General features: G+C 40.8%; 1 protein-coding gene across 2 annotated transcripts in view; it reads left to right on the plus strand.

Annotated features, from left to right (window-relative positions):
* The window catches only part of STK17A (serine/threonine kinase 17a), a 45,022-nt gene extending 20,110 nt beyond the window's left edge, over positions 1–24,912 (plus strand). For both annotated transcript variants that reach the window (XM_050783415.1, XM_050783416.1), the window contains exons 3-7: positions 7,223–7,367; positions 19,371–19,497; positions 23,346–23,394; positions 23,483–23,662; positions 24,244–24,912. In XM_050783415.1, the coding sequence (XP_050639372.1) occupies positions 7,223–7,367; positions 19,371–19,497; positions 23,346–23,394; positions 23,483–23,662; positions 24,244–24,568 (826 nt within the window). In that variant the 3' untranslated portion in view covers positions 24,569–24,912. The remainder of the gene's footprint in view (positions 1–7,222; positions 7,368–19,370; positions 19,498–23,345; positions 23,395–23,482; positions 23,663–24,243) is intronic.
* The last annotated feature ends 939 nt before the right edge of the window (positions 24,913–25,851 follow it).

Below are 25,851 nucleotides of genomic sequence, written 5' to 3' on the forward strand. Positions count from 1 at the left end.
TCGCAATGGGTTCGAACTTTCTCCTTTAGCTTGGAGAAGTTTGATCGTCTGAAGCCTTCTTCTCTCAACTCGTCAAAGTCATTCTCCGTCCAGCTTTGTTCCGTTGCTGGTGAGGAGCTGCGTTCCTTTGGAGGGGGAGAGGCACTCTGATTATTAGAATTTTCAGCTTTTCTGCTCTGTTTTTCCCCCATCTTTGTGATTTTATCTACCTTTGGTCTTTGATGATGGTGACGTACAGATGGGGTTTTGGTGTGGATGTCATTTCTGTTAGTTTTCCTTCTGACAGTCAGGACTCTCAGCTGCAGGTCTGTTGGAGTTTGCTGGAGGTCCACTCCAGACCCTGTTTGCCTGGGTATCAGCAGCGGAGGCTGCAGAACAGCAAATATTGCTGAACAGCAAATGTTGCTGCCTGATCATTCCTCTGGAAGCTTCGTCTCAGAGGGGTATCTGGCTGTGTGAGGTGTCAGTCTGCCCCTTCTTGGGGGCGTGCCTCCCAGTTAGGCTACTCAGGGATCAGGGACCCACTTGAGGAGGCAGTCTGTCCGTTCTCAGATCTCAAACTCCGTGCTGGGAGAGCCACTGCTTTCTTCAGAGCTGTCAGACAGGGACATTTAAGTGTGCAGAGGTTTCTGCTGCCTTTTGTTCGACTATGCCCTGCCCCCAGAGGTGGAGTCTACAGAGGCAGGCAGACCTCCTTGAGCTGCGGTGGGCTCCACCCAGTTTGAGCTTCCTGGCAGCTTTGTTTACCTACTCAAGCCTTAGCAATGGCAGTCACCCCTCCCCCAGCCTCGCTGCCATCTTGCAGTTTGATCTTAGACTGCTGTGCTAGCAATGAGCGAGGCTCCATGAGCGTGGGACCTTCCAATCCCGGCATGGGATATAATCTGCTGGTGTGCTGCTTGCTAAGACCATTGGAAAAGTGCAGTATTAGGGTAGGAGTGACCTGATTTTCCAGGTGCTGTCTGTCACAGCTTCCCTTGGCTAGGAAAGGGAATTCCCGGACCCCTCGCTCTTCCTGGGTGAAGCGATGCCTCGCGCTGCTTCGGCTCACGCTCGGTAGGCTGCACTCACTGTTGACAAGCCCCAGTGAGATGAACCCGGTACCTCAGTTAGAAATGCAGAAATCACCTGTCTTTTGCATTGCTCACACTGGGAGCTGTAGACTGGAGCTGTTCCTATTCGGCCATCTTGGAGTGTCGCTCTCTCGCCCAGTCTCCTCAGCCCCTTTCTTAAGCTCCAGCTGCCTGTTGCGTATACATGTGTCCAACTGCAGATCATTATTAGTCAATATATCAGTATCAGTGCAGTCAGTAGCAGTCAATATCAGTACTCCTGCATTACCCTATTAAGGCCTGTTTTTCTTTTGTTTAGTATCCCCATCTGTTTCATTGCTCAAGCTAGAAACCTTGAAGTTATCCTTAATTCCTTTATTCTCTTTAACACTCATGTACAGTATAATGAATTACCAAGTCTTCTACTTAAACCTCTCCAGTAGCTTTTCAGCTGGTCACCCTGGTTTCAATCCTGGGAAATCCCTCCTGCTACTGTTAGATAGGTAATAAAAACAGATTTGGTGATATTATTCCCTTGCTTAGAAACTTTTGGTGGCTTCTGTTTCTTTGATGATCAGATTTTTTTAGAACAAAAATCAGTATGATTTGGTCAAAAAATTTCATGTTCTACTTTTAGTCTGAAGAGGAAGTCTTAGAGATATGCTCTGGATACTGAGATATCAAAATTCTCAGCCACATCAATATATTGTTGTTATGGAAACAGGCAGGTTATGATCACTGCATCAGTTAATCATTCTTGAAGCACCTGCCATGTGCACTAGATACTAATAGGTACTGATAATATAAAAAGTGAAAAAACATAGCCCCTTATCTCCAGGTGCTAAAAGTCTAGCAAAGGAAATAGATATGGAGGTTGAGCATTCTTAACCTGGAAATGAAATGTCCCAAAGTTTGAAACTTTTGAGCACTAATATGATGCCACAGTAGAAAATTCCACATCTGACCTCATATATTATCCCAGAAAGTTGCTGACCACAGCTGATGAGATCACCTTTACAGGAATTAAGGATGCTAAGGATAGAATAACTATGCTAGGGGCTGGGCTAATGCAGCAGGTGTGCATAAGTGTAAACTCGCTGTGATTCCACATGGTGGCTGAGAGTGGCACCTTCACTTTCTGATGGTTCGGTGTACACAAACTTTGTTTCATGCACAAAATTATTTAAAATATTGTATAAAATTACCTTCAGGCTATGTAAGTTGCATATGAAATATAAATGTATTGTGTGTTTAGACTTGGGTCCCCTCCCCCAATATAGCCCATTATGTATATGCTAATATTTCTTTTTTTTTTTTTTTTTTTTTTTTTTTTTGAGGCGGAGTCTCCCTCTGTCGCCCAGGCTGGAGTGCAGTGGCGCGATCTCGGCTCACTGCAAGCTCCACCTCCCGGGTTCCCGCCATTCTCCTGCCTCAGCCTCCCGAGTAGCTGGGACTACAGGCGCCGCCACCACGCCCGGCTAATTTTTTTTGTATTTTTAGTGGAGACGGGGTTTCATTGTGTTAGCCAGGATGGTCTCGATCTCCTGACCTCATGATCCGCCCGTCTCGGCCTCCCAAAGTGCTGGGATTACAGGCTTGAGCCACCGCGCCCGGCATATGCTAATATTTCAAAATGTAAATCCCGAACGTTTCTGGTCCCAAACATTTAAGAGAAGGGATATTCAGCCTATAAATGATTGCAGCAATGTTGATGATTTACCAGGAGTTCTTACTAGTTGTTGTGTGAACTAGAGTATAATAGTCAAAATGTATTAAGCATTTACTATGTGCCACGTGCTATGCTGTCTTCCAGCTTCATATATATTATTTATATGCTTTATTTACACTGTTCATAAATTTTAGAACACAATTTTATATATAAGAAAACACTCAGAAAAAAAAAATCAACCTTAGGTTGTGCTATATTACAAATAGCAGAGCCAGAATTTAGTCCAGGAGTATGAGATTCCAAAGCTTCTGCTTTTATCCATATACTGTGCTCCTTTACTCTGCCTGGGAGGTTAGGGAGTGCTTCCTGGAGGAGGAGGCATTTCACAGTATATATTAGCCCATCATTGCCTTACTCTGAATTTTTTTAGTTGTTTTGCCCTCATCCTGTGCTCGTCTCCCTGACTTCTGTTCTACCTCATCTCCTTTTAGTCCTTTTCTACCTTACCCTACATTCTCGGCACACTTCTTTTTTTGTCATTGCATTGTCATCTTCCCTGCATTATTCACGACAAGAAGTCTGTGATCATTCTTACCTTGATTCACCTATGAATGTGCCTTTTTTTTTTTTTTTTTTTTGAGACAGAGTCTGGCTCTGTTGCCCAGGCTGGAGTGCAGTGGCACAATCTCTGCTCACTGCAAGCTCCGCCTCCTGGGTTCACACCATTCTCCTGCCTCAGTCTCCCCAGTAGCTGGGACTACAGGCGCCCACCACCATGCCCAGCTAATTTTTTGTATTTTTAGTAGAGACAGGGTTTCACCTTGTTAGCCAGGATGGTCTCGGTCTCCTAACCTCGTGATCCACCCGCCTCGGCCTCCCAAAGTGCTGGGATTACAGGCGTGAGCCACCGCACCCGGCCATAAATGTGCCTTTTTAAAGATTTTCCTCTTTCTCACTTGTTTTTAGCAATTTGAGTATGGTGCCTTGGTTTTATTTGTATTTATCTTGCTTGGAGTTCATTGATCTACTTAAATTTTTTTGTTTATAGTTAGTTTTTATCAGATTTGGAAATTTTTCAGCTATTATGTTTTTTAATATTTTCCTACCCCTACCTCTCTTCTCTTATTCCTACAGTGTATTAAACGGCTTGATGCTGTCCCATAGGTCCCTGGGATCCTGTTTGTTTTGTTCAGTCTTTTCCCTCCCTCTCTCTCTGTGCTTCACATAGACAGCTTATTTTCCTGTGTTTTAAAATTCACTGATTCTTCTGCAGTGTCTGATCTGCTATAAAGACTATCCAATGGGTTTTTCGTTTCAGATACTGTATTTTTCACCTGTGAAAGTTCTTTTTGGTTCTTTTCATAACCTCCATCTCTTACATGATTATGTTCATATTTTACTTTAAATCTTTGCACATCTTTATAATGCCGGTTTTAAGGTCCTTATCTGCCAGTTCCATCATCTCTGTCATTTCTGGATCTGCTTTTATTATTTTTCCTATTGGTTGTGAATTGTAATTTGTGGCATTTTCAGATATCTAGAAATTTTTGGTAAAATGACGTACATTTGGAATGTTGCAGGGTTAAGTAGATTTTATCCCACTAAAGAATGGTGACGTTTGTTTTGGCAGTCATTTAAATTACTTGTGGATCAGCTTGGTTAGGACAGACCTAGAACTAGGTTAGCCTTAATACGAAGGATGGCCCTCCCAAAGGAGTCTGTTCATTGCCCCAGTGTTTAGAGTGGCTTTTCTACTCCAACTTGACAAAATTCAAATGTCTTACCTTATTCTCTGTGAACACTGGGAATTTCTCAGCCTTATGATTTTCCAGAGTTATTTTGTCTAAGACTTAAAAATACTGTTGAACAGATCTCTCTCTGTAGCTCCCTCCTCTCTGGTACTCACCTGCCAATTCCAGCTGTCTTAGCCTTGCCAAACTCCGAGTCTGTCTTCTCAGCTTAGCAAGGCTGCTGCATGCTGCTTCTGCTTGGGTTCCTCCCCTACCCTGTACCACTATCCATATATTGTTACCAAGTAGGAAGATTAGAGGGCTTAACCTCTTCTCACAGCTCATGGTCCTATACCTGTTGTTCTAATGCCTGAAATAGTTGATTCATATGCTTTAATTTTCTAGTTGTTTATAGCCAGAGGGCAAATGCCATACCATTTGGTTGGATGGGGGAGTAGAAACTTGCCCTTTAATGAGTGTACCATGTATTTTTTATACAATGTGCCGTCACACATGTGCTCCCTCTATCTGGGATGTGCTGTTAGCATTTCATCTAGTGGACTCCTAGTAATCTTTCAAGTTCAGAATAAATGTCATCTTTCCAAGATTGTTTTTCTACTTCCTTTCCAATTAATTGCTCAATTGCTTAGTTATCAAGTCATTTAATATATAATTTCACATATAAATGCATATGTATTTGTTATTTAAATATCTTTCATTTTTCTCTTCCCCACTAGAGCTTGAAGGACCAGACATACTTATTTGTAATAATCTTTCTATCTCTAGGACGGAATATAGGGCCTAACGTATTTGATGGTTTGTTGAATTTGAATAATGAGAAAGTGAAGATCCAGACTGGGCCTCAGAGCAGGACAGAAATGGAAATGCTAGTTTAGATAGAAAAAACAGTGTTTGGTCTGAGGCGGGAAGCTATGATACAGCCAAGGTACAGGCAGCTAGGGAAACTCAGTTACTGTTAGCTTCTAAACATCAGTTATATAGCTCTGAATAATGTTGGTCAAAAGATAATCATCTCAAAACTTTCCAAGGACCACTAGAAAGTTGAAATTTTAAAGTTCTAAATGTTTTTTTGTAAAAGTAGTTTTTGTGCAAAACTTTGTTAACAGTCTTTTAATTAATTTCCCAGTGAAATTTTTTGGTTAAAAAGTAATGTTGCTGTAGTTAAAGATAGAAAAAGCAAAGCTATTATAGGGCTTCTTTAGCTTCCATGTGAAGGAAAGTACTTTATGTAAAATAGTTAATATTATATTTACTATACTTGAGAGATGCTTTTAACATCTCAGATTGTTCTTTAGTGAGATCCCATTTAGTGATATTAGTTAATATGGTATTTAGTTTAGTTAATGGGTAAAATCCACAGTTAAACAGGGTTATATGATTATATGTTGTACCGAGAGGAATATAGTCTCTTTTTTTTTTTTTTTTTTCTTTTGAGATGGAATTTTGTTCTTGTTGCCCAGGCTGGAGTGCAATGGTGTGATCTCGGTTTATCGCAACCTCTGCCTCCCAGGTTCAAGTGATTCTCCTGCCTCAGCCTCCTGAGGAGCTGGGATTACAGGCATATGCTACCATGCCTGGCTAATTTTGTATTTTTAGTAGAGACGGGGCTTCTCCATGTTGGTCAGGCTGGTCTCGAATTCCTGATCTCAGGTGATCCGCCTGCCTCAGCCTCCCAAGGTGCTGGGATTACCGGCATGAGCCACTGTGCCTGGCCTCAATTTTCTTATAATAGTCTATATTTGAAATACATACTTGAACATTTTCACAAAACTGTAGTTAGCAGTATATTTTGTGCTTATGTAAACTACTTAAATTGTTGAGAAAACCAAGAGGGAATCATTTGTTAAAGCAAGAATGGGGCCGGGCGTGGTGGCTCATGCCTGTAATCCCAGCACTTTGAGAGCCCAAGGCGGGTGGCTCACAAGGTCAAGGAGATCGAGACCATCCTGGCCCACCTGGTGAAACTCCGTCTCTACTAAAATACAAAAAAATTAGCCAGGCGTTGTGGTGCATGCCTGAAGTCCCAGCTACTCAGGAGGCTGAGGCAGGAGAATCGCTTGAACCCGGGAGGCGGAGGTTGCAGTGAGCCGAGATCACGCCACTGCACTCCAGCCTGGTGACAGAGCAAGACTCCGTCTCAAAAAAAAAAAAGAAAAAGAATAAAAAGCAAGAATGGGTAACTTTATGTGTAAAGAGACTAATTGCTCTTAAAATTTAGGTAAAGAAATCCTTGTATTTATATAAATTGATAGTAATGGGCTGAGGGACTCAGATGACAATAAACTGCGATTAAGAAACTGTTTCAGCCAAAATGCAGTTCTTTATTTCAATTGAGGAACAAAGTTCTTTTATCAGCAAATTGTGGCCTATATGTGCAGAGTGCTTAGTAAACTGTACATTACATTGTGGTGCATCTCGAGCTGCTTGGGACTGAGTTGGCTCAGCCTATACTGTGTTTTGATTCAGGTTGTCAAATCCATACTAACAGTTATACAGGCTGGGTACGATGGCTTATACCTGTAATCCCAACACCTTCGGAGGCCAAAGTGGGAGGATCGCTTGAGCACAGGAGTTTGAGACATAGTGGGCACCATAGTGAGGTCCCGTCTCTATTTTTCAAAATAAAAATACATTTTTTTGAAAAGGTATACCGTTACTGCCAGACTGTAATTAATTTACTTTGTAGTTTTGGTGTAAGTGTTTGCCATTTCTTATGAGTCATATATTACTTTAATTTTGCCCTTCTCTAGTGCTGCTGGGGGTGAAATCTTTGACCAGTGTGTTGCAGACAGAGAGGAAGCCTTTAAAGAAAAAGATGTTCAGAGACTTATGCGACAGATTCTAGAAGGTGTTCACTTTTTACACACTCATGATGTAGTTCATCTTGATTTGAAGGTAAGGTTCAAATTACTTTACAATTTTGAGATTGCTAAAGAATGACATTCAAGACATAAAATATTTAACAGTGATTTATTCAAACATATTTCATGTTTGTGTATTATTAGCTAACAAGGATATTAAAATTGAGTCTTTACTCCTATCCTCTAGCCAGTTAGTTTTATCAGGGAGATAAGGCACATGTGTGTACATGAAAAGATACATAATAATACAATGCCAAAGAAAGGAACTCAGAATATGACAAGATAGAACTTGAGCTAGATCTTTTGAAAAGTTAGGATTTAGGTAAGTTGAGAAGAGTAAGAGAAAATTACCTCACAAGAGTCAGGAATATTTGTGATGTGTTTGGGAAAAAAATAAATGGAATCATTTCACTGGAATTGAGAGATCAATTAGGAGATATTAAAAGCTGGGAAAAGGCTGGATTCTAGGGGTTTCATATGTCATAAAGACATAGATGATTTTTGAGCCAGGAATATTCGAGAAACAGTGTTTTGGAAAATAGGCAGCAGTAAATAAATGAGAAAATTAAAGAGATTAAAGCAGGTAGATTTCTAATTTAAAATTGTCAAAGGCAGAGAAGAGGAAGGAAGGAAAAACAAAGGACGGTATATCAGTGATGTTCCTTTCAAGTGATCAAGATGCCAACTGAAACCAGGGTAAGCAAAACAAGGAAATTTTAGTGGCAAACAAGTCCAGAGATAATTCTAGCTTCAGTTATGAAAATATTCAGGGCTCAAAAACTGTTGCTAGTACTCAGTTTTTCTCCAGCATTCAGCTCTGCCTTCTTTGAATGACAATAAGATGGTAATAAAGTAGATGCTGCTGTTCAGCCTTGCAACTACCCGGAGACAACACGAAAGTCAGTCTCTACTTACAGCTCTGTCCAAAGTTCTGAGATTCACTCTGATTACACCAGCGTAGATCAATCTGGAACTAATAAGTGTGCTGATGGGTGTAGGGCTTTGGCTTGCCATGCCAGTGTCATCAGTGTCATAGGCTCCAACTCTGGAGGTATAACCCTTTCTACCATCCTAACCTTTACGCGGACTGAGTGGAGAAGGGATGGATTCTCAAACCAGTTCTTTTTCTGAAAGAACAGAGAATGGGATGCCCAGGAGACCGTAAAGGTCCACTATGATTATTCTTAGTATATTCCTGCAGGTGTCTGCATGGCAGTATTAGCCATGCAGAGGAATTCCCAAAATAAATATTTATGCTGTAGCTTCTTTCATGTTTGGTTTTACACTCTTAACTTTGCAAAATCGTGTATCTGTTTTATTTTTTAATGATGTTTTACTGGTCTTATGATGGACTTCCAGGAACAGAACCCCAATTTAAATAGCATTGCACCTATAGGAAATGAGCTTTCAGTAAGTTTAAGATTTCTGTTGATTTTCTGATGGTTACTTTCATATCAAGTCCAGGTGAAACTGTGGGAAAATGAAACAGTCCTCAAAGAGAGAACATGCCGCAGCGACCCTAGTTCCTAGTGTTTATTCCATTTACAAAGATGGCCTTACTGGCGAGAGGAAATAGGGTTAGGAAGGATGGTAACCTGAGAAGGCTGAAGCCTCTAGACTGACCCCAAAAAAACTTTCCCATTGTGAACTGCAGGGTCATCTCACACCACGATTGACATCTGCTATAATATCCCCTCTAGCAGAAAGTAGATGCTTTATGGCAGTGTTCTCTGACCCAGACGTGAATCAGAATCACCTGGAAGGGCTCGTTAAAATAAATTGCTAGGCCACAACCCTAAAGTTTCAGATTCAAGGTAGGGCAAAGTGATGCTTAAACTTCAGGCCAGAATTGCTGTATGGCCAGGGCCGGGTGTGGTGGCTCATGCCTGTAATCCCAGCACTTTGGGAGGCTGAGGCAGGTGGATCATGAGGTCAGGAGATCGAGACCATCCTGGCTAACACGGTGAAATCCTGTCTCTACTAAAAATACAAAAAAATTAGCCGGGCGTGGTGGCAGGAGCCTGTTGTCCCAGCGACTCAGGAGGCTGAGGCAGGAGAATGGTGTGAACCCGGGAGGCAGAGCTAGCAGTGAGTCGCGATCGTGCCACTGCACTCCAGCCTGGGTGATAGAGTGAGACGATGTCTCAAAAAAAAAAAAGAAAAAAAGAATTGCTATATGGCCAGTTGTGGTGGCTCATGCCTGTAATCCCAGCACTTTGGGAGGCTGAGCTGGGCAGATCACTTGAGGTCAGGAATTCAAGACCAGCCTGGCCAACATGGTGAAATCCCATCTCTACTAAAAATACAAAAAGTTAGCTAGGTATGCTGGCGCACACCTATAGTCTCAGCTACTCCAGAGGCTGAAGTGGGGAGAATGGCTTGCATCCGGGAGGTGGAGGTTGCAGTGAGCTGAGATTGCACCATTGCACTCTAACCTAGGCAACAGAGCGAGACTTCATCTCAAAAAAAATAAAAACTGCTATATGGCACATTCCATAATACCTTTGTTTATTTATATAGATAGATAGAGTCATACTATATAAATATAAATTCATATATGTACATATTTAATACTGTATAAATAACTGCCTAATTTTTATTGCATGAAGGCACACTCTCAAGAAGGAGTGTACAGACTGGGCGTGGTGGCTTATGCCTGTAATCCCAGCACTTTGGGAGGTCAAGGAGGGCAGATCACTTGAGGTTAGGAGTTCAAGAGCAGCATGGCCAACATGGTGAAACCCTATCTCTACTAAAAATACAAAAATTAGCTGGGAGTGGTAGCAGGCACCTGTAATCCCAGCTCCTTGGGAGGCTGAGACAGGAGAATCGCTTGAACCCGGGAGATGATGGTTGCAGTGAGCCGAGATTGCGCCACTGCACTCCAGCCCAGCTGACAGAACGAAACTCCATCTCAAAACAAAAAAAAGAGGATACGGTGTATGTAATCTGGAGGTTGACTTCTAAAGCAAACTTGATAATGTCCCTTTTGAATTTAGGTGGAAAGGTAGTTTCTTTTTAAATACTAGTTTCCTACAGAAAAATTTGCTGGTTTCCTACAGAAAAATACAGGGAAAAGAAAACAATCTGGAAGTTTTCTTGTTCTCTTTTGAAAGATGCCTATGTAAATTCATTTTATACACATTTATCTTTTTTCAAAGATATTAATTTTTTAATACCATGGCTAAAATGGACACTAAGGACCCAGTAGCCACATGGTATACAGTGGCATTTTTTGAAAGCGAGTGTGGACATGTGCACACCCACATGCTGAGGTGGCCTGATGTTAATGCTCAAGGTTAACTAGTTAAAACCTTTCACAGCTTGGGTGGGGACTTCGCTTTTCCCCTTCAGTCTGTCATATGCATAAGAAGTTCAAAGATCCTTGCTGCAAGAAATTTCCACCTTGCTTCCCTCAGGAACATTTACCAGGAAGAGATGGTCTCTGCAGTACAGACTTTCACTGGGGCTGATACTTTAAGAAGCCTCGGTATTAGCCATGCAGAGGAATTCCCAAAATAAATGTTTATGCTGTAACTTCTTTCATGTTTGGTTTTATACTCTTAACTTTGCAAAATCGTGTATCTGTTTTATTTTTTAATGATGTTTTACTAGTCTTATGATGGACTTCCAGGAACAGAACCCCAATTTAAATAGCATTGCACCTATAGGAAATGAGCTTACAGCTTATGACAGTTCAACCTGTGACTATTCAAGAACTAATTAAGTAGCAAGTCAAACAGGTTGTCAACACCATGTGTCATGGATCTTTGATGTCACTTGAGAGTATCAAAGGTGAATATTAAGTTCTTGAATACCAACTTTAAGTGTGTGTTTACACAAGGAAATTATATCCCTTTCTCCTCAGTACATTCAGTATCATATTCCTTTCTCTCTAATACACTTGGTGTAGAATTCTTTCCAGATTCAGTAGAGGCCTTGATGATGATGATGGGCCTTTGATGTTGAAAACTGGACTCTCCATGTTTCCTCGACCCAAAGGAAGTAGAAGACAAAGTGGTCCAAAGGGTTCTCAGCCTTCCTTCTGCCTTTTTGCCCCTCCATGTGCAGTCAGACATGTCTGTGAGTCAGCTACTGGAGGGAGAGGACAGAGATGGGTTGGTATGGCAGCTATGCAGGCGAGAGTGATTTCTACTAAAAGGTCTTTCCAGTTGGCCTCTGTGAGTCTGGACGAAGTGAGTCTGCTGTCCTCTGTCTTCGACAGTGTGTGCTCATAATGTTGACTCTTGGTCTCTAGAAGAGCTTGAAAGACTAGGCTATTTTTTAAGAAATTATTTTCCCACATTGCCTCAAAGCTAAATATACTATGTTTTCATTCTCTAAAAACTGATAATCCCAATATATATGGTAATTTTGAATTATTAAGCTATTTAGTCTCCATGCTGGTTAAAATGGGAAACTCCTGTCCCTGTGACAGAAGTTAGTTGGAAGTTAAAATAACTATTATAGTTGCTTCTTTTTTTTTTTTTTTTTTTTTTGGAGACGGAGTCTCGCTCTGTCGCCCAGGCTGGAGTGCAGTGGCCGGATCTCAGCTCACTGCAAGCTCCGCCTCCCGGGTCTACGCCATTCTCCTGCCTCAGCCTCCCGAGTAGCTGGGACTACAGGCGCCCGCCACCTCGCCCGGCTAGTTTTTTGTATTTTTTAGTAGAGACGGGGTTTCACTGTGTTAGCCAGGATGGTCTCAATCTCCTGACCTCGTGATCCGCCCGTCTCGGCCTCCCAAAGTGCTGGGATTACAGGCTTGAGCCACCGCGCCTGGCCTATAGTTGCTTCTTTTAAGGATATAATTGACACTATGGGAAATACACTGTTTGGCTTTGGTGCAGAACCTGAATGATCAATTTGCCAAAAGACTGATTCACTGAAGACTCTCAGCCAAATATCTTAAATTGAGCTGGGAAAGTTCTTGGGGTGGGTGAGGGAGTAGCAGATACAGATTTAGGAGTCTGTAAAAGTATGAGTCCATAAATCCACAAAAATAGAAAAGACAACCATGATTAAGAGAAAGCCCATTCATTAAATATATAAAATGTTGCAGAAACTGCAAATCTGAGAAACAACAACTCTGGCAAAGTCAGAACAAAACCAACTAAAAGTACCAAAACAGTCTCAATAATTTGGTGAATTAGTCATTCAACAGAGTGACCTGGTTTTAGTCCTGTCCAAGGGAGGGAGGACTGACCAAAAATAGCACAAAGAAATCTGGTCTTAAAATCCATTGCTCTTTTTTCTTCAAATGGTGGTGTACTGGTTCAGTCTTTCAGGAGTGTTAGTACAGTCAACCCTCTGCATCCATGGATTCAACCAACCACAGGTTGAAAATATTCAGGGGGAAAAAATTCCACAAAGTTCCAAAAAGCTAACCTTGAATTGGCCCCCCACCAAGTATTTCATTGAATCCATACAAATGAGGTGATGTGTGGCATTATAATAGCTATTCTGAGTAACCTAGAGATGATTTAAAGTTTACAGGAGGATATGCTTAGGTTATATGCAAATACTACACCACTTCCTCTCAGGGACTTGAGCATCACAAATTTTCGTATCTGCAAGGAGTCCCTGGACCAATCCCCACCAGATACCAAGGGACAACTATACTAGGATTCTATCACTTAATTTTTCCACCCAGTTATGCTCATGGTTAAAAGTGGACTAGAAGAAGGCCAGGTGTGGTGGCTCACACCTGTAATCCCAGCACTTCAGGAGGCTGAGGTAGAAGGACCACTTGAGCCCAGGAGTTTGAGACCAGCCCAGGCAACATAGCGAGACCTCGTCTCTACAAAAAATTAAAAACTCAGCCAGCCATGGTGGCATGTGCCTATAGTCCCAGCTACGGAGGAAGCTGAGGCAGGAGGATTGCCTGAGCTCAGGAGTTCGAGTCTGCAGTGAGCTGAGATTGCACCCCTGCATTCCAGCCTGGGGAACAGAATGAGATCCTGTCTCAAAAACTTTTTTTTTTAATTAAAACCTTAATTTCTAAAACTTAATTTCAAAAAAAGTGGCCAGAAGCTGGGACTTTCCATATGAGATTTAAATTTAAGCATCAGTATATTACTTGAAAGTAGGGGTAACAAAAACATTTCTTTTTTTTTTTTTTTTTTTTTTTTTTTTTTGAGACGGAGTCTGGCTCTGTCGCCCGGGCTGGAGTGCAGTGGCCGGATCTCAGCTCACTGCAAGCTCCGCCCCCCGGGTTTACGCCATTCTCCTGCCTCAGCCTCCTGAGTAGCTGGGACTACAGGCGCCCGCCACCTCGCCCGGCTAGTTTTTTGTATTTTTTAGTAGAGATGGGGTTTCACCGTGTTCGCCAGGATGGTCTCGATCTCCTGACCTAGTGATCCGCCCGTCTCGGCCTCCCAAAGTGCTGGGATTACAGGCTTGAGCCACCACGCCCGGCCACAAAAACATTTCTAAACAGTCCCCCAAATTAATTTAGACAGGATTATTTACCTATTTCTCTACTCTAACCTGGGTTTTAATAGTTAATGTACTAGAACTTTAATTGCCTGATAAAATGTTCCTTAAAACCCTGTCCATAATACCCTAAGCCTTATTGAGCAGGTTAACCTCAACTTTACAATGATCTTAGCCACTAAATCTTCTCCAGTGGTGATTGTTCAGTAAACGTTAAATGGATTATGTACAAAGATGAAGATACCGAGATAAATAAAAGACTTCCCTACAGCCACCACTATTTAAGGACCGTCTGCAGGTTTTCTGCTTATTCCACTGTCATCACCTCTCTACTGATTGACCTTGCTTCTTTCTCTCCCTTACTACCTGGGATTCATACATTTTAAATAGAACTAGGTTTTATGTGCCACAACTTCTTTATCATGAACTGGATTCCCTAGAAAGGAAGTTTAACTAAATTGTAAATGCTGAGGTACTTAGCTTTGTTTTCAGGACATGTATTTCAGCTTATTGGAAGTAGATACATTTCACTATCAAAGAAGAGACAGAGATTATAGTCCTGTAATTGTACATATATTTTATTCAGAGGAGCAAAGTCTATTTTTAAAAAGAGCCCTGTGGTCAAAGTAGGGCACAGTTGGTAAAGGCCACATAATAAATATTAACTGAAATCCCCTGAAATAGCTCTGATTTTATGAGAAATGTGTTTTTTCTAGCAACCTCTCTCTCAGTTGTTTAACTTCATTTTTAGAAAGTCTGTCACACTGGTGTATCACAGATGCATGTAACAGGGCCTAGGCGTCTCATACAAGAAGATTTTAATAATTTGATCACACTAATTTAGGATTTACAACATTACCACCGAACCAATTAGTTTTTGCGTAGTAACTAAAGAAAGCATTTCTCAGGGAATATAAAGTGTACACACATAAAAGGGAAAAACATTTAAACTATTTTAAGGGAACAAATGGTATTTAAGAACATTCATATAATGTACATGTTTACTAATCACAAGAATATCTCAAGATTTGGTGAAGATTTCCCTAGCAGTATTTCACTTGGCATTTTGTGTGCACTAGAAAGGGCAAAACATTCAATTATGAATATGTGTCACTGAACCAAACCCCTCCTATCGAATTTGCCTGAATAATTGACATTTTGTGGTCATCAAAAAATTACTATAGTTTTTTTTGTTTTGTTTTGTTTTTTGATTTTGACAGGGTCTTACTCTGTTACCCAGATTGGAGTGCAGTGGCACTATCTCGGCTCACTGCAACCTCTGCCTCCCAGGCTCAAGTGATCCTCCCACCTCAGCCTCCAAGTAGCTGGGACTACAGATGTACACCACCAAGCCTGGCTAATTTTTTGTATTTTTGATGGAGACAGGTTTTCATCATGTTGCCCAGGCTCCTAAGCTCAAACAGTCCACTCACCTCAGCCTCCCAAATTGCTGGAATTAAAGACATGAGCCACTGCGCCCAGCCCTTTTGTTGTACTATAGTATTTTATTAACGTACTAAAATTAAAATTGCCTTGAAAAGTCTGAGGACTCATAGTCATGATGCTACATAGGTGTTTTTTTCCTGAAGAATTAGCTAGAAGCTAATTAACAAAGAAAATGTGGCCTGCCTTCTGCCATTTACTCCAGAATAGCCTACAAAGCCCTATGATCTCCTAGCCATTTCCTTTCCAACCTCATGCCTCCTACCACTCATACCCCTTTTGCCTTGTGCTGTCCTCCAGCCACACAGGATTTCCTGCAGATGCTCCACAGCAGTACGGCCTCTATACTTGCTCTTCCCTCTGCCTGGAATGCCTCCTGTTTACCCCAACCCCTCCAGGACACTGAGCCGTGACTGGCTCTTTTTTAACATCATCCTCTCCTCCTTCAGGTTGCCTTCTTAGAAAGGCCTTCTCTGACTCCCCTAAAGATAGCATGCCCGTGCACACACCCCAGGCAACCCCTCTCACCCATCACCCTGCTTTGAGTTCCCCATAGTGCTTAAAGCGACCCAAGGTGTATTTATTTGTCTCCATTAAGATGCAGGGCTCCAAAAGAGAGGACTTGTGTCTTGTTTTCTGTTATTTCTCCAGGGCCTACCTCATTAGGCAATCAGTAAATATTTGTTGAATAAATGAGGAAATCTTTTTACCCTTCAGGGTCTGCTCACATAGCTCCTCTGTAATTTTCCAGGGCAGAATTAATCACTCTGATATATTTATCGCCTGAGTACTTTGTATATATTGCTCTCACAGTGCAATTCACAGAGGAGTGACTTGAGCCTGGCAGGTCCGTCTATTTTCTCTTGATTATAAACTCTGACAGTAGGGTGTTCTTATTCCTTATATTTATACTACTACCAGTCCTGACACAAAATAGACACCCTCTTAATTTTTTTAGTTATGTTTCTCCCATTCATTCACCCAACAATATTAATGTGTGGCTGGCACTGATCACAGTGATAAAAGATTAATCAGTACTGTGGTTTCTGTGCTCATGAAGCTGTAGATTCTTCCCATTCTTTGAATTCAGCCTGATAAACTTACAGGCATTTTCATAATAGAAAAGGGTAGGATGGGTGGTTGGGTAGAAGGTAAGATCCTTTTTAAAAAGAGGGACCATCTGGCTGGGTGCGGTGGCTCACGCCTGTAATCCCAGCACTTTGGGAGGCCGAGACGGGTGGATCACAAGGTCAGGAGATGGATACCATCCTGGCTAACACGGTGAAACTCAATCTCTACTAAAAATACAAAAAATTATCTGGGCGTGGTGGTGGGCGCCTGTAATCCCAGCTACTTGGGAGGCTGAGGCAGGAGAATGGTGTGAACCCAGGAGGTGGAGCTTGCAGTGAGCCGAGATTGCACCACTGCACTCCAGCCTGGGTGAAAGAGCGAGACTCGGTCTCAAAAAAAGAGGGACCATCTATGCCTCAATTTCCTTTTTCATATTGCAGCCCCTCTCATGGATGGAAATTGTAATCTGCTTCACTGCCATCTTAGGCCTTCTCACCAAGTTGAGACTAGGCAAAGAATGGAAAAAAGTGTTCTAGACTGAGAGAGTACCATATACAAATTCACTCTTGTGAGAGGGAGCATGGCAAGTGTGAGAGACTGGAAAGTGTCCTGTGGGACCCATCTTCATGGAGCCAGGGGTATCATGGCATATGATGAGTCTGGAGAGCTAGCTCGGCAGAAGCTGGACCTCAGGACATGCACACCATGCAAAGGAGTTTGGAGGTTATCTAAGAGCAGTGGGAGGCTGTGGAAGGGTTTAGGAAAGGGGACAACAGATCTAATTTATATAATACAAAAGAACCTCCTGGCTGCAGTGTGGGCAAAATGGATCCTAGCAAACCACTGAAGAGGCCATCGCAGTAGAGCAAGAAAGGTAGCTTTGGTTTTCTGTGGATGGAGAGGAAAAGGCCAAGTCTAGAAATGCTTGGAATTTAGTACTTAAAATCAACTATGGTGACATGTTAGCTAAATGGAAGAGCGGGGAGGAAAGGAATGGCCAAGATGATTGTTAGTGTTCTCTCCTGTTCTGAGGGATGATCATAGCATTCACTGAGACACCTGTCATTGGCATAAGGAGAATATGATTTAGGAAGGAAAATAGGAGTCTGTTTTTGGTCATGTTGAATTTGAGGTACCTTTGAGACATCAAAGGGGAGATAATAGGTAAGCAGCTGGTTGAAGAGGTCTGAAAGAAAGAAAAAAATTGTGAGTCATAAGGTGTAGGTGATATTTAAGCCTTGGGTGCAGATCATGCAAGCTGAGAGTTTGGAGTAAAAAGAGGAAAGGCCTCAAGATCAAGCCTTGAGAAACCCAGCATCCAGTGGACCAGGTAAAAGAAGGTGGCCCCTCAGAGAAAATGGAAGACGCAGCCAGAGATAGGAAGAAAGCCAGGACAGTGTTTTGTCGTGAGAGCCAAGAAAAAAGTAATACATAAACAAGGAAGGAGTGGTTTGTCAAACACTGCTAAGGGAGTGGTTCAGAAGAAAGCATTGAAAAATATCACTTGATTTTGTGATTTGTAGTGGAATGAGAGGACAGAAGTCAGACGGAGGGGCAGAATATGAATGGAAGGAAAGGAAATGTGAACATTCATTCTGTGCATCTAGGGGACCAATGTGATGGAGACAGAAACAAACAGCTAACCAAACAATGGAGTAAGCATGCTGTATACACCATGCTGTGCAGCAGGAACGGGGCAGCCATCAAGCCCTCCCTGGAAGGAGCAGGGGAAGCCAGGGCAGGCTTTACAGAGGAATTGGTGCTTTATTGAGACCCATCATGCATGGAATGAGGGATGAGAATAAATCTGTCAGGGAGAGAAGGGGAGAGGGCATCCTGAACAAAGGCGGTACATGTGCAAAGGCATGAGATGTGGGAGTAGCTGTCTTATTTAGGGATTACAAACTGTTTGATTTGGGGCACAGATTGCCTTTGGAGCCATGACAGGAAATTAATCTTGAAAAGGAAGCAGGGACCCAATCTTAAAACACTGGGTGTTATAGTGAAGTATTTGTAATTTACCCATGTTTCTCAGCTTACCTTTGGAAATATTCTTAATGTCAGAAAACATTAAGTGAGGACTCTTTATAATGCAAACACAAACTTTCCTTTCAAATTTCGTGTTTTAAAAATTCAATGAATTTTACATTCTAGTCCATAATATATTTACTTGTCTTTTTATGTGAAAGTATCTTAGGTTATTTTCCCTTGGGTAAAAATGACTCCACGGATATGAACCCCACTGATTCTGTGGCTCTGGGGAGCTCTTTCCCATTACTTTACGTGTCCTCACCCCACATGTCCCCACTCACAAGTCCGGAGAGAACTTAGGGTAGAAGTCATCAGTATGTAAGTGGCAGCTGAAGCTTTGGAAGTAGATGAAATTGCTCCAAAATAGAATGCAGAGTGGTGGGAGAAGAGTTGGCCATGCAGCGAGAGATCCTGAACAGCACAAATATTTAAAAGGAGGACAGAAGGAAAACATTGAGAAAATAGTGAGGGCTCTGTAGAAGAAGGAAGAGATCCAAGGTGGAGAAAACGGGGAGGAATTTCATCAATATAAGGATGCTTAACAGTGCCCAGTGCTACAGAAATCATTGCATGCAAAATAGTCCCTGAAAGACACAGATGGGATTTGGTGGGTCTTTGATTATTGAAGTTATTGTGACCTTAATGAAGGCAGATTCAGTCGAGGGGGCAAAAGAGATTTAGTTGGACAGAGAAAACGATACCAATTGTGCTTGACCATGCTTTCAAGAAGCTGAGTTTTGAGGGAATAGTAGGAGATACTACTACCTGCAGGAGATTCAGGGTCATGGGGAATGGTTTCCATGAGGTGGGGACAGAAACCTGTTTATATGCTGAGGAAGAGCCAGGGTAGGGGAAGAGACTGAAAATACAAGAGAGTACAGGCCTGCTACCTTATACATAGTAGGAAGTATATTGTAAAAATATTTCTTTAACAAATGACTGTTTACTGTTAAATTCCTCAGTCTCAGTTTCACAGGTGAAATGTATGTTTTATGGGCTACATGTTTTGTGTACTTAATCATAGTTGTATTGATTTTTGTGGGGGTATGTTGTTTTTTAGCCTCAGAATATTCTGTTGACAAGCGAATCTCCATTGGGTGACATTAAGATTGTTGATTTTGGCCTTTCAAGAATATTGAAGAACAGTGAAGAGCTCCGAGAAATTATGGGTACCCCTGAATATGTGGGTAAGTATTCATAAAAGTAGTTTTGCTCTGGGGTTAGGCATCACCTTCATTAGGGGACTTGTCCATGGGGCATGACTCATAGTGGAACCAGCTGTCTGCTATGTTGAAATTCTACCATCAGAGATTTATTCCTTTGGATTACATTTTACAATGGAAAACTTTCAAGAGTAAGATACTAAACTGGTGATGTCTTCACTGTCTCTTCACTACAGGGCTAAGAGAATTTGAAGGGATTACTTCTAAAATGAATAGGACAGGATTTTCTTAACAAAGTAGGATATTAGCTTATTTGAGGGTGGGAGGATATTTAACAAGTAAGGATCTTTAAGGATGTTTTGGTTGGTAACAAACATTGACGAAGGCATTGCCAAGTCTGAGGTTCCATAGAAGTGTGGAGCAGAGGGCATCTGGTTGGATCCATGGTTGAGTGTTTCTGGGAGAAAGAAAAAGGAGCTTAAACATTGAAGGTAGCAGCAAGAAAGCAGCTGAATGATGAATACGCCATGGGTCTAGGCGTATCATCAAAGAAGTCAACTATGACTTTCTTTGATAGACTGAGGAAAATTGGAGTTTGAAAGATTAATAGTTTGATTTTTTTTAAAGGTATCTATAGAATAAGGCTGTGAAATTGAGAGGTTGTGACCAGAGATTAGAATATTAATATTTAGGCCAGGTGCAGTGGCTTACACCTGTAATCCCAGCACTTTGGGAGGCCAAGGTGGGCGGATCAGTTGAGGCCAGGAATCTGAGACCAGCCTGGCCAACATGGCAAAACCCCATCTCTACTAAAAATACAAAAATTAGCCAGGCGTGATGGTGCATACCTGTAGTCCCAGCTACTCGGGAGGCTGAGGCAGGAGAATGGCATGAACCTGGGAGGCGGAGCTTGCAGTGAGCCGAGATCGTGCCACTGCACTCCAGGCTGGGCAACAGAGTGAGACTCCGTCTCAAAAAAAAAAAAAAGAATATTAATATTTAAAATTTCAGTGGTGAAATAGCTCTTTGTAATTATGAGGACTTGGATGTAAGGCTGGAAAGGCAATTTTTTAGACCAGGAAATCAAAAAGCTGTGAAGGTAGGCTGTCTTGAGTCATGGACATCAGTGTGGAAGTCACCTAGGCTGCCAGCAGACCTGGGAGAAGGGAGGGTGGCTGTGGTAGGAATGGAGAACGCTGTGGCCTGGGCCTGAGGGAAGACTCTCTGCCTGAGAGTAGAAGCGTGAAGTGGGCAAATAGGCTATAAGAGGGGGAATGAAGAGAGAGGGGTCTCCTTTCAGAGAGGAGGGTAAAAGGAGTGAGTAGTTCTTGAAAGACTGAGGATGTTATAAGAAAAGAGGTATCCAGAGCACAGAAAGACTGAGGAGGGGCGATAGGGTTGAAGAAAACAAACCTGTATGGCAATGATAGTCCAGAAAATAATTTAGAGATTTTTAAAAAGATCCTTAATTAGGTAATAAAAGATGCCACAGGCACAGAAACAACCTTTAAAATTTTTTATATATTTTAGTGGGCCAGAATACTTAATTTTCAGTATGCTGACTAATATGCATCATGACCACTAAGTAAGTTTTTGGGATGTGACTTAATAGTGTCTCTTTAGGGAAAGCAGCAACCCAAGTGTTTTAGCCAAAATTAATGGGTACCATTGTAAGCTCCAATATACAAGACTGAAGAATGTAGGTCTGTGAGCTGAAAAATCAAAATAGTAATTATTGCCCTGAATGGGGTGGGTTTTTGTTTTGTTTTAATGCTTTCTTTGTTGTTGTTGTTTGAGAGACTCTCACTCTGTCACCAGGCTGGAGTGCAGTGGCACCATCATAGCTTGCTGCAGCTCCCAACTTGAACTCCTCCTGCCTCAGCCTCCCAAGTAGCTGGGACCACAGGCACGTGCCAACACAGCGGGCCAGTTTTTTGTTGTGTTTTTTTTCTTTTTGGTAAAGATGGATCTCACTGTGTTGCCCAGGCTAGTGATTTGTTTTAGAGCTTTCTGTTCCTTAGTAAATTTTACATTTTCTGTCAAGAGCCTTTCCCCATCTCAAAACATTATAATGGAAATACAAGCTCAATCCAAAAAGAAGAAAACTAAAAATAATTCAGAAGTACATTATACAGAAAAACAAAGGGACTCTCCTCTTTTTCCTTCCCTGACTCACCTTTTAAGAGGTGAGTTTATGCTTCCCACAGTCATTTTACATATACACAGAAACTGATGTTGAGTTCTGGCCCTGTGTGACCTTGACTTAAATCTCTTTATACCTCAGATTCATCTGTCCACAAAAAGGGGCTAGTAATAGTACCGACCTCATAGGGAATTTATAAGGATTTCATTGGATTTGCTGTACAAAGTCCTTAAACCAGTATTCAGCACATAATAAGCACTCAAAAAAGTAAGCTATTGGTATTTTCTGCACCCCTCCTCCCACAGTCTTGCTATGTGGTCTCTGTTTTACCGTTTCTTCCCCGGTAATTTGGATGCTATGCATTTCATTTTTAATTTCCTAGTCATTTCCTTTGAAACTTTAACATTTACAACCTCTGTTTCTCACTCAACCATTTCAGAAATCAAAATTTAGGAGATTAGCATACCTAGCATTTCCTTTCCAACCTCCTCATCCCACTCACTTATTCTATGGGGGTTTGTCACAAATTAGTAGTAGATACATGACCTTGAGTATTTCGTTTTTTCATAGAAATAGAACATTTTCATTCCTTTTTTAAATTGTAATTACCACAGTTTTTTAGTTTTTAATCTGTTTTTCCATGGATTCAGTACTTATTGACTGCCTATTAATAGTTTAGCCTCCTTATTTGTATAGTTTTGAAAAAAAATTATCTTTAGTTAACTGGATTGAGTAGATTTTTTTAAAGGAGTATTTTTATAATATTTTTCCTGAATCCTTGCATATTTGACAGTGTCTTTCTATTGTGTTTATGTGTGGCAGCAATTGACTTTATATCAAAGCTTTTTTTTTTTTTTTCTTTTTTTTTTTTTTTTTTTTTTGGAGACATGGTCTCACTCTATCACCCAGGCTGGAGTACACTGGCACTGTCTCGGCTCACTGCAGCCTTTACCTCCCAGGCTCAAGTGATCCTCCCACCTCAGCCTCCCCAGTAGCTGGGTCTACAGGCAATGCACCATGACACTCGGCTAGCTTTTATTTTTTATAGAGACAGTGTCTTATTGTGTTGCCCAGGCTGGTCTTGAACTCCTGGTTCAAGCGATCCTCCCGCCTTGGCCTTGCAAAGTGCTGGGCACCCAGCCTCGAAGCATATTATTTTTCTCACTTCTATAGATGCAACTTAGTTGCCTTTGTCCCATGCCTGTAGTCTCAGAATGCCCAATTTTTTTTTTAATCTTGTTGACTTTTTGTTAATGGGTAGATGTTTTAAAAAGCTCACTCTGACTGCAACAGAAAGAACAGATCAGAGGGGTGGGACAAGTAGTTGAAAAGGCCCAGGTGAGAGGAGAAAGTGCCACGGGTGAGGGTGGGGCAATGGAGAAGCAGAAATGTCAGTGGCAGTGAGAAAGTTTTAAAAGCCATCATCTGATAGAGACAATGCTTGATTACGTAGAAATTGTCAGTTTATATTTGATGTTTTTAAAATATTTAAATATTTGTAAAATACTAGGACTCAACAATGATGGGTAGAAGTGTGAAAAGTAAACAAGTTAATTACAAACATCTGGTCAGGCTTTATATTAATTTATATTAATTCATGGTAACCTTTCATTTTGGCCCAAACATTGAATAGTGCCTTATAGTTTCTAATGCTTAATTTTTTATCTCTAAGAGCAAATTAGGAATTTTTTCCACAAAACTAAATGTTTTCTTCTCTTTCTGATACTAGCTCCTGAAATTCTTAGTTACGATCCTATAAGCATGGCAACAGATATGTGGTAAGAGTTATTAATGAAAAATTGATCAAATTAGTATCAAGAAATGAGTATGGTACTAAATTTTTCTTGCATTTTCTTTCTAATTTAGGAGCATTGGAGTGTTAACATATGTCATGCTTACAGGAATATCGCCTTTCTTAGGCAATGATAAACAAGAAACATTCTTAAACATCTCACAGATGAATTTAAGTTATTCTGAGGAAGAATTTGATGTTTTGTCTGAGTCAGCTCATGACTTCATCAGGACACTTTTAGTTAAGAAACCTGAGTAAGTATTACTTTTATTAGTTTAATATTGATCTTGTCAGTTTTTTATTGAATCTCCTCCAACCAAAAATAGTTCAACATCTAAAACACCAAAATGGGAACACAAAAGTGAGACCCTTGACTTAATATAACTGTTGAAAGAAAAGGGGGCAAAAATGAAAATATTTTGAGAAAATGTGAACCATACCTCGGTATAACAGGATTTAAATATTAATTAGCAAAACTGTATTACTGCAAATGTGTCATGGCAGTAAACAGCACTCATAATTCATGGTTAGTAGAAGTTGACAGTGAAATGACAGCTAATCTCTAGCAGATACTTCCCATCTGTTCTTGGTGTCTCTCAAGAGAGCGTTTCAAACATAACTTACTTAAAATATTTCAACATTTTCACAAAATTTTCAGCGTTGTGGGAAATTGCACCCAAATTCCAAGACTAATAGTTTTATTCAGGAATCGCAGTTAAGATTTTTGCCAACTTGTCATACTTCCCAAAGTATAATACAATAAATACAGTACCTTATGCTCTAATTTTAACTGAAGTTCTAACATGTCTTAACTGTAAAACATGTATCTTTACAGGGATCGAGCCACTGCTGAAGAATGTCTAAAGCACCCCTGGTTGACACAGAGCAGTATTCAAGAGCCTTCTTTCAGAATGGAAAAGGCACTAGAAGAAGCAAATGCCCTCCAAGAAGGTCATTCTGTGCCTGAAATTAATTCAGATACTGACAAATCAGAAACCGAGGAATCCATTGTAACTGAGGAGTTAATTGTAGTTACTTCATATACTCTAGGACAGTGCAGACAGTCTGAAAAAGAGAAAATGGAGCAAAAGGCCATTTCCAAACGATTTAAATTTGAGGAACCTTTGCTACAAGAAATTCCAGGAGAATTTATCTACTGAGCAGTATTTCCCTTTAGAACTTTAAGATTTCTACATTGAAAAATGTTAATATTATTTATGGACCTCTGGCCAAATGGTACATGTACTGGAAGTGGATAACCAGTATCACTTACACAAACAAAAATAACTTTGTCAAATTTGTGGAGTTAGGTGGAAGTCACATTTTAAAAGTTGCCAACCAGGAGATTTAACAGGTACAGTTATCCATTTCAATGTTATTTTTAAGAAGGGAGATGTTGGTACCTTGTAATTCTACACCCTGTTTCTCCAGAATGAGAATTTGTGTACAAAGATATTTGTATTCACTTTCTTTAAAAAATCCAAGTAAAAGTGCCAAAACTACATTTCTGTAAATCTCTTGCATTATTCATATGTGTATCTATATCTGCATATTTGTTAATGTGTTTACTAAAATTGCTGCTTTTTCACTTTGGATTTGTTTTTGGCAAAATTTTAGTTTAAGCAGACATCTAAATTTTCGAGACCTAGAATAACATTCACTAAAGTTTGATACTGTCTTTTTTTAATATTTTCTTACTGCTTTATAGTGACTTGATTTGGTTTCTGTTGTGTTTTTGCCTAAATGCTTGTAACATATCAGTGAAAAACCCTAATTTTTTTTTCTCTTCAATATCACTAGTAAGACAGGTGGTAATTTTTCACCTCTGAAATTATTCTGGTTTAAGTGTCAGCTCTTCAGCCACTTCCCTCATCACACCACACTCACATGCATCTGCTCTGTCTCACGTGCTGTACCCCTGCCGCTTCCTGGCACCTCCCCCCATGCTTCTCATTTAATTTTGGCCAATTGTAGGTATCAGTGTGATCTGATCAACACTCTGGTTACCTTGGTCAGTGAAAAGATGCTACTATATTGCTTTTGTCCCAAAGTGAGTAAAATCCCCTAGAACGGAGAGAGAGAGAATGTGTCTTCATGCTGACCACTGAGCCTGTTTCTGCTGAGTTTCTTATCAGCCCTCAAGCTCTGCTAGGAAAAGCTATAAAATGCCAAAATATTTATAAACATTTACTTTGTCCATAAAAAATTTACATTGGATACTCTGTCATTAGGAGGTACTTTGTCCCAAAAAGATGTATAAGAATGTACTAATAGTTTTCTTTGATTAGGATTGAACAGTTCAGGTGTATCTAGGCCCCACAGTGACCAGTAAAGTCCAACTAAAAAATGGAAATGTGAAAGTGTATGCCGAATACCTTAAAGTAACTAATCATCCTCACACACAGAAGTCTGAGAGTCCTTATTTATCTTTTATTAGGCTCAG

Source organism: Macaca thibetana, chromosome 3 (genome assembly GCF_024542745.1).
Source record: "Macaca thibetana thibetana isolate TM-01 chromosome 3, ASM2454274v1, whole genome shotgun sequence".
In the NCBI taxonomy this organism is placed as follows: domain Eukaryota; kingdom Metazoa; phylum Chordata; class Mammalia; order Primates; family Cercopithecidae; genus Macaca; species Macaca thibetana.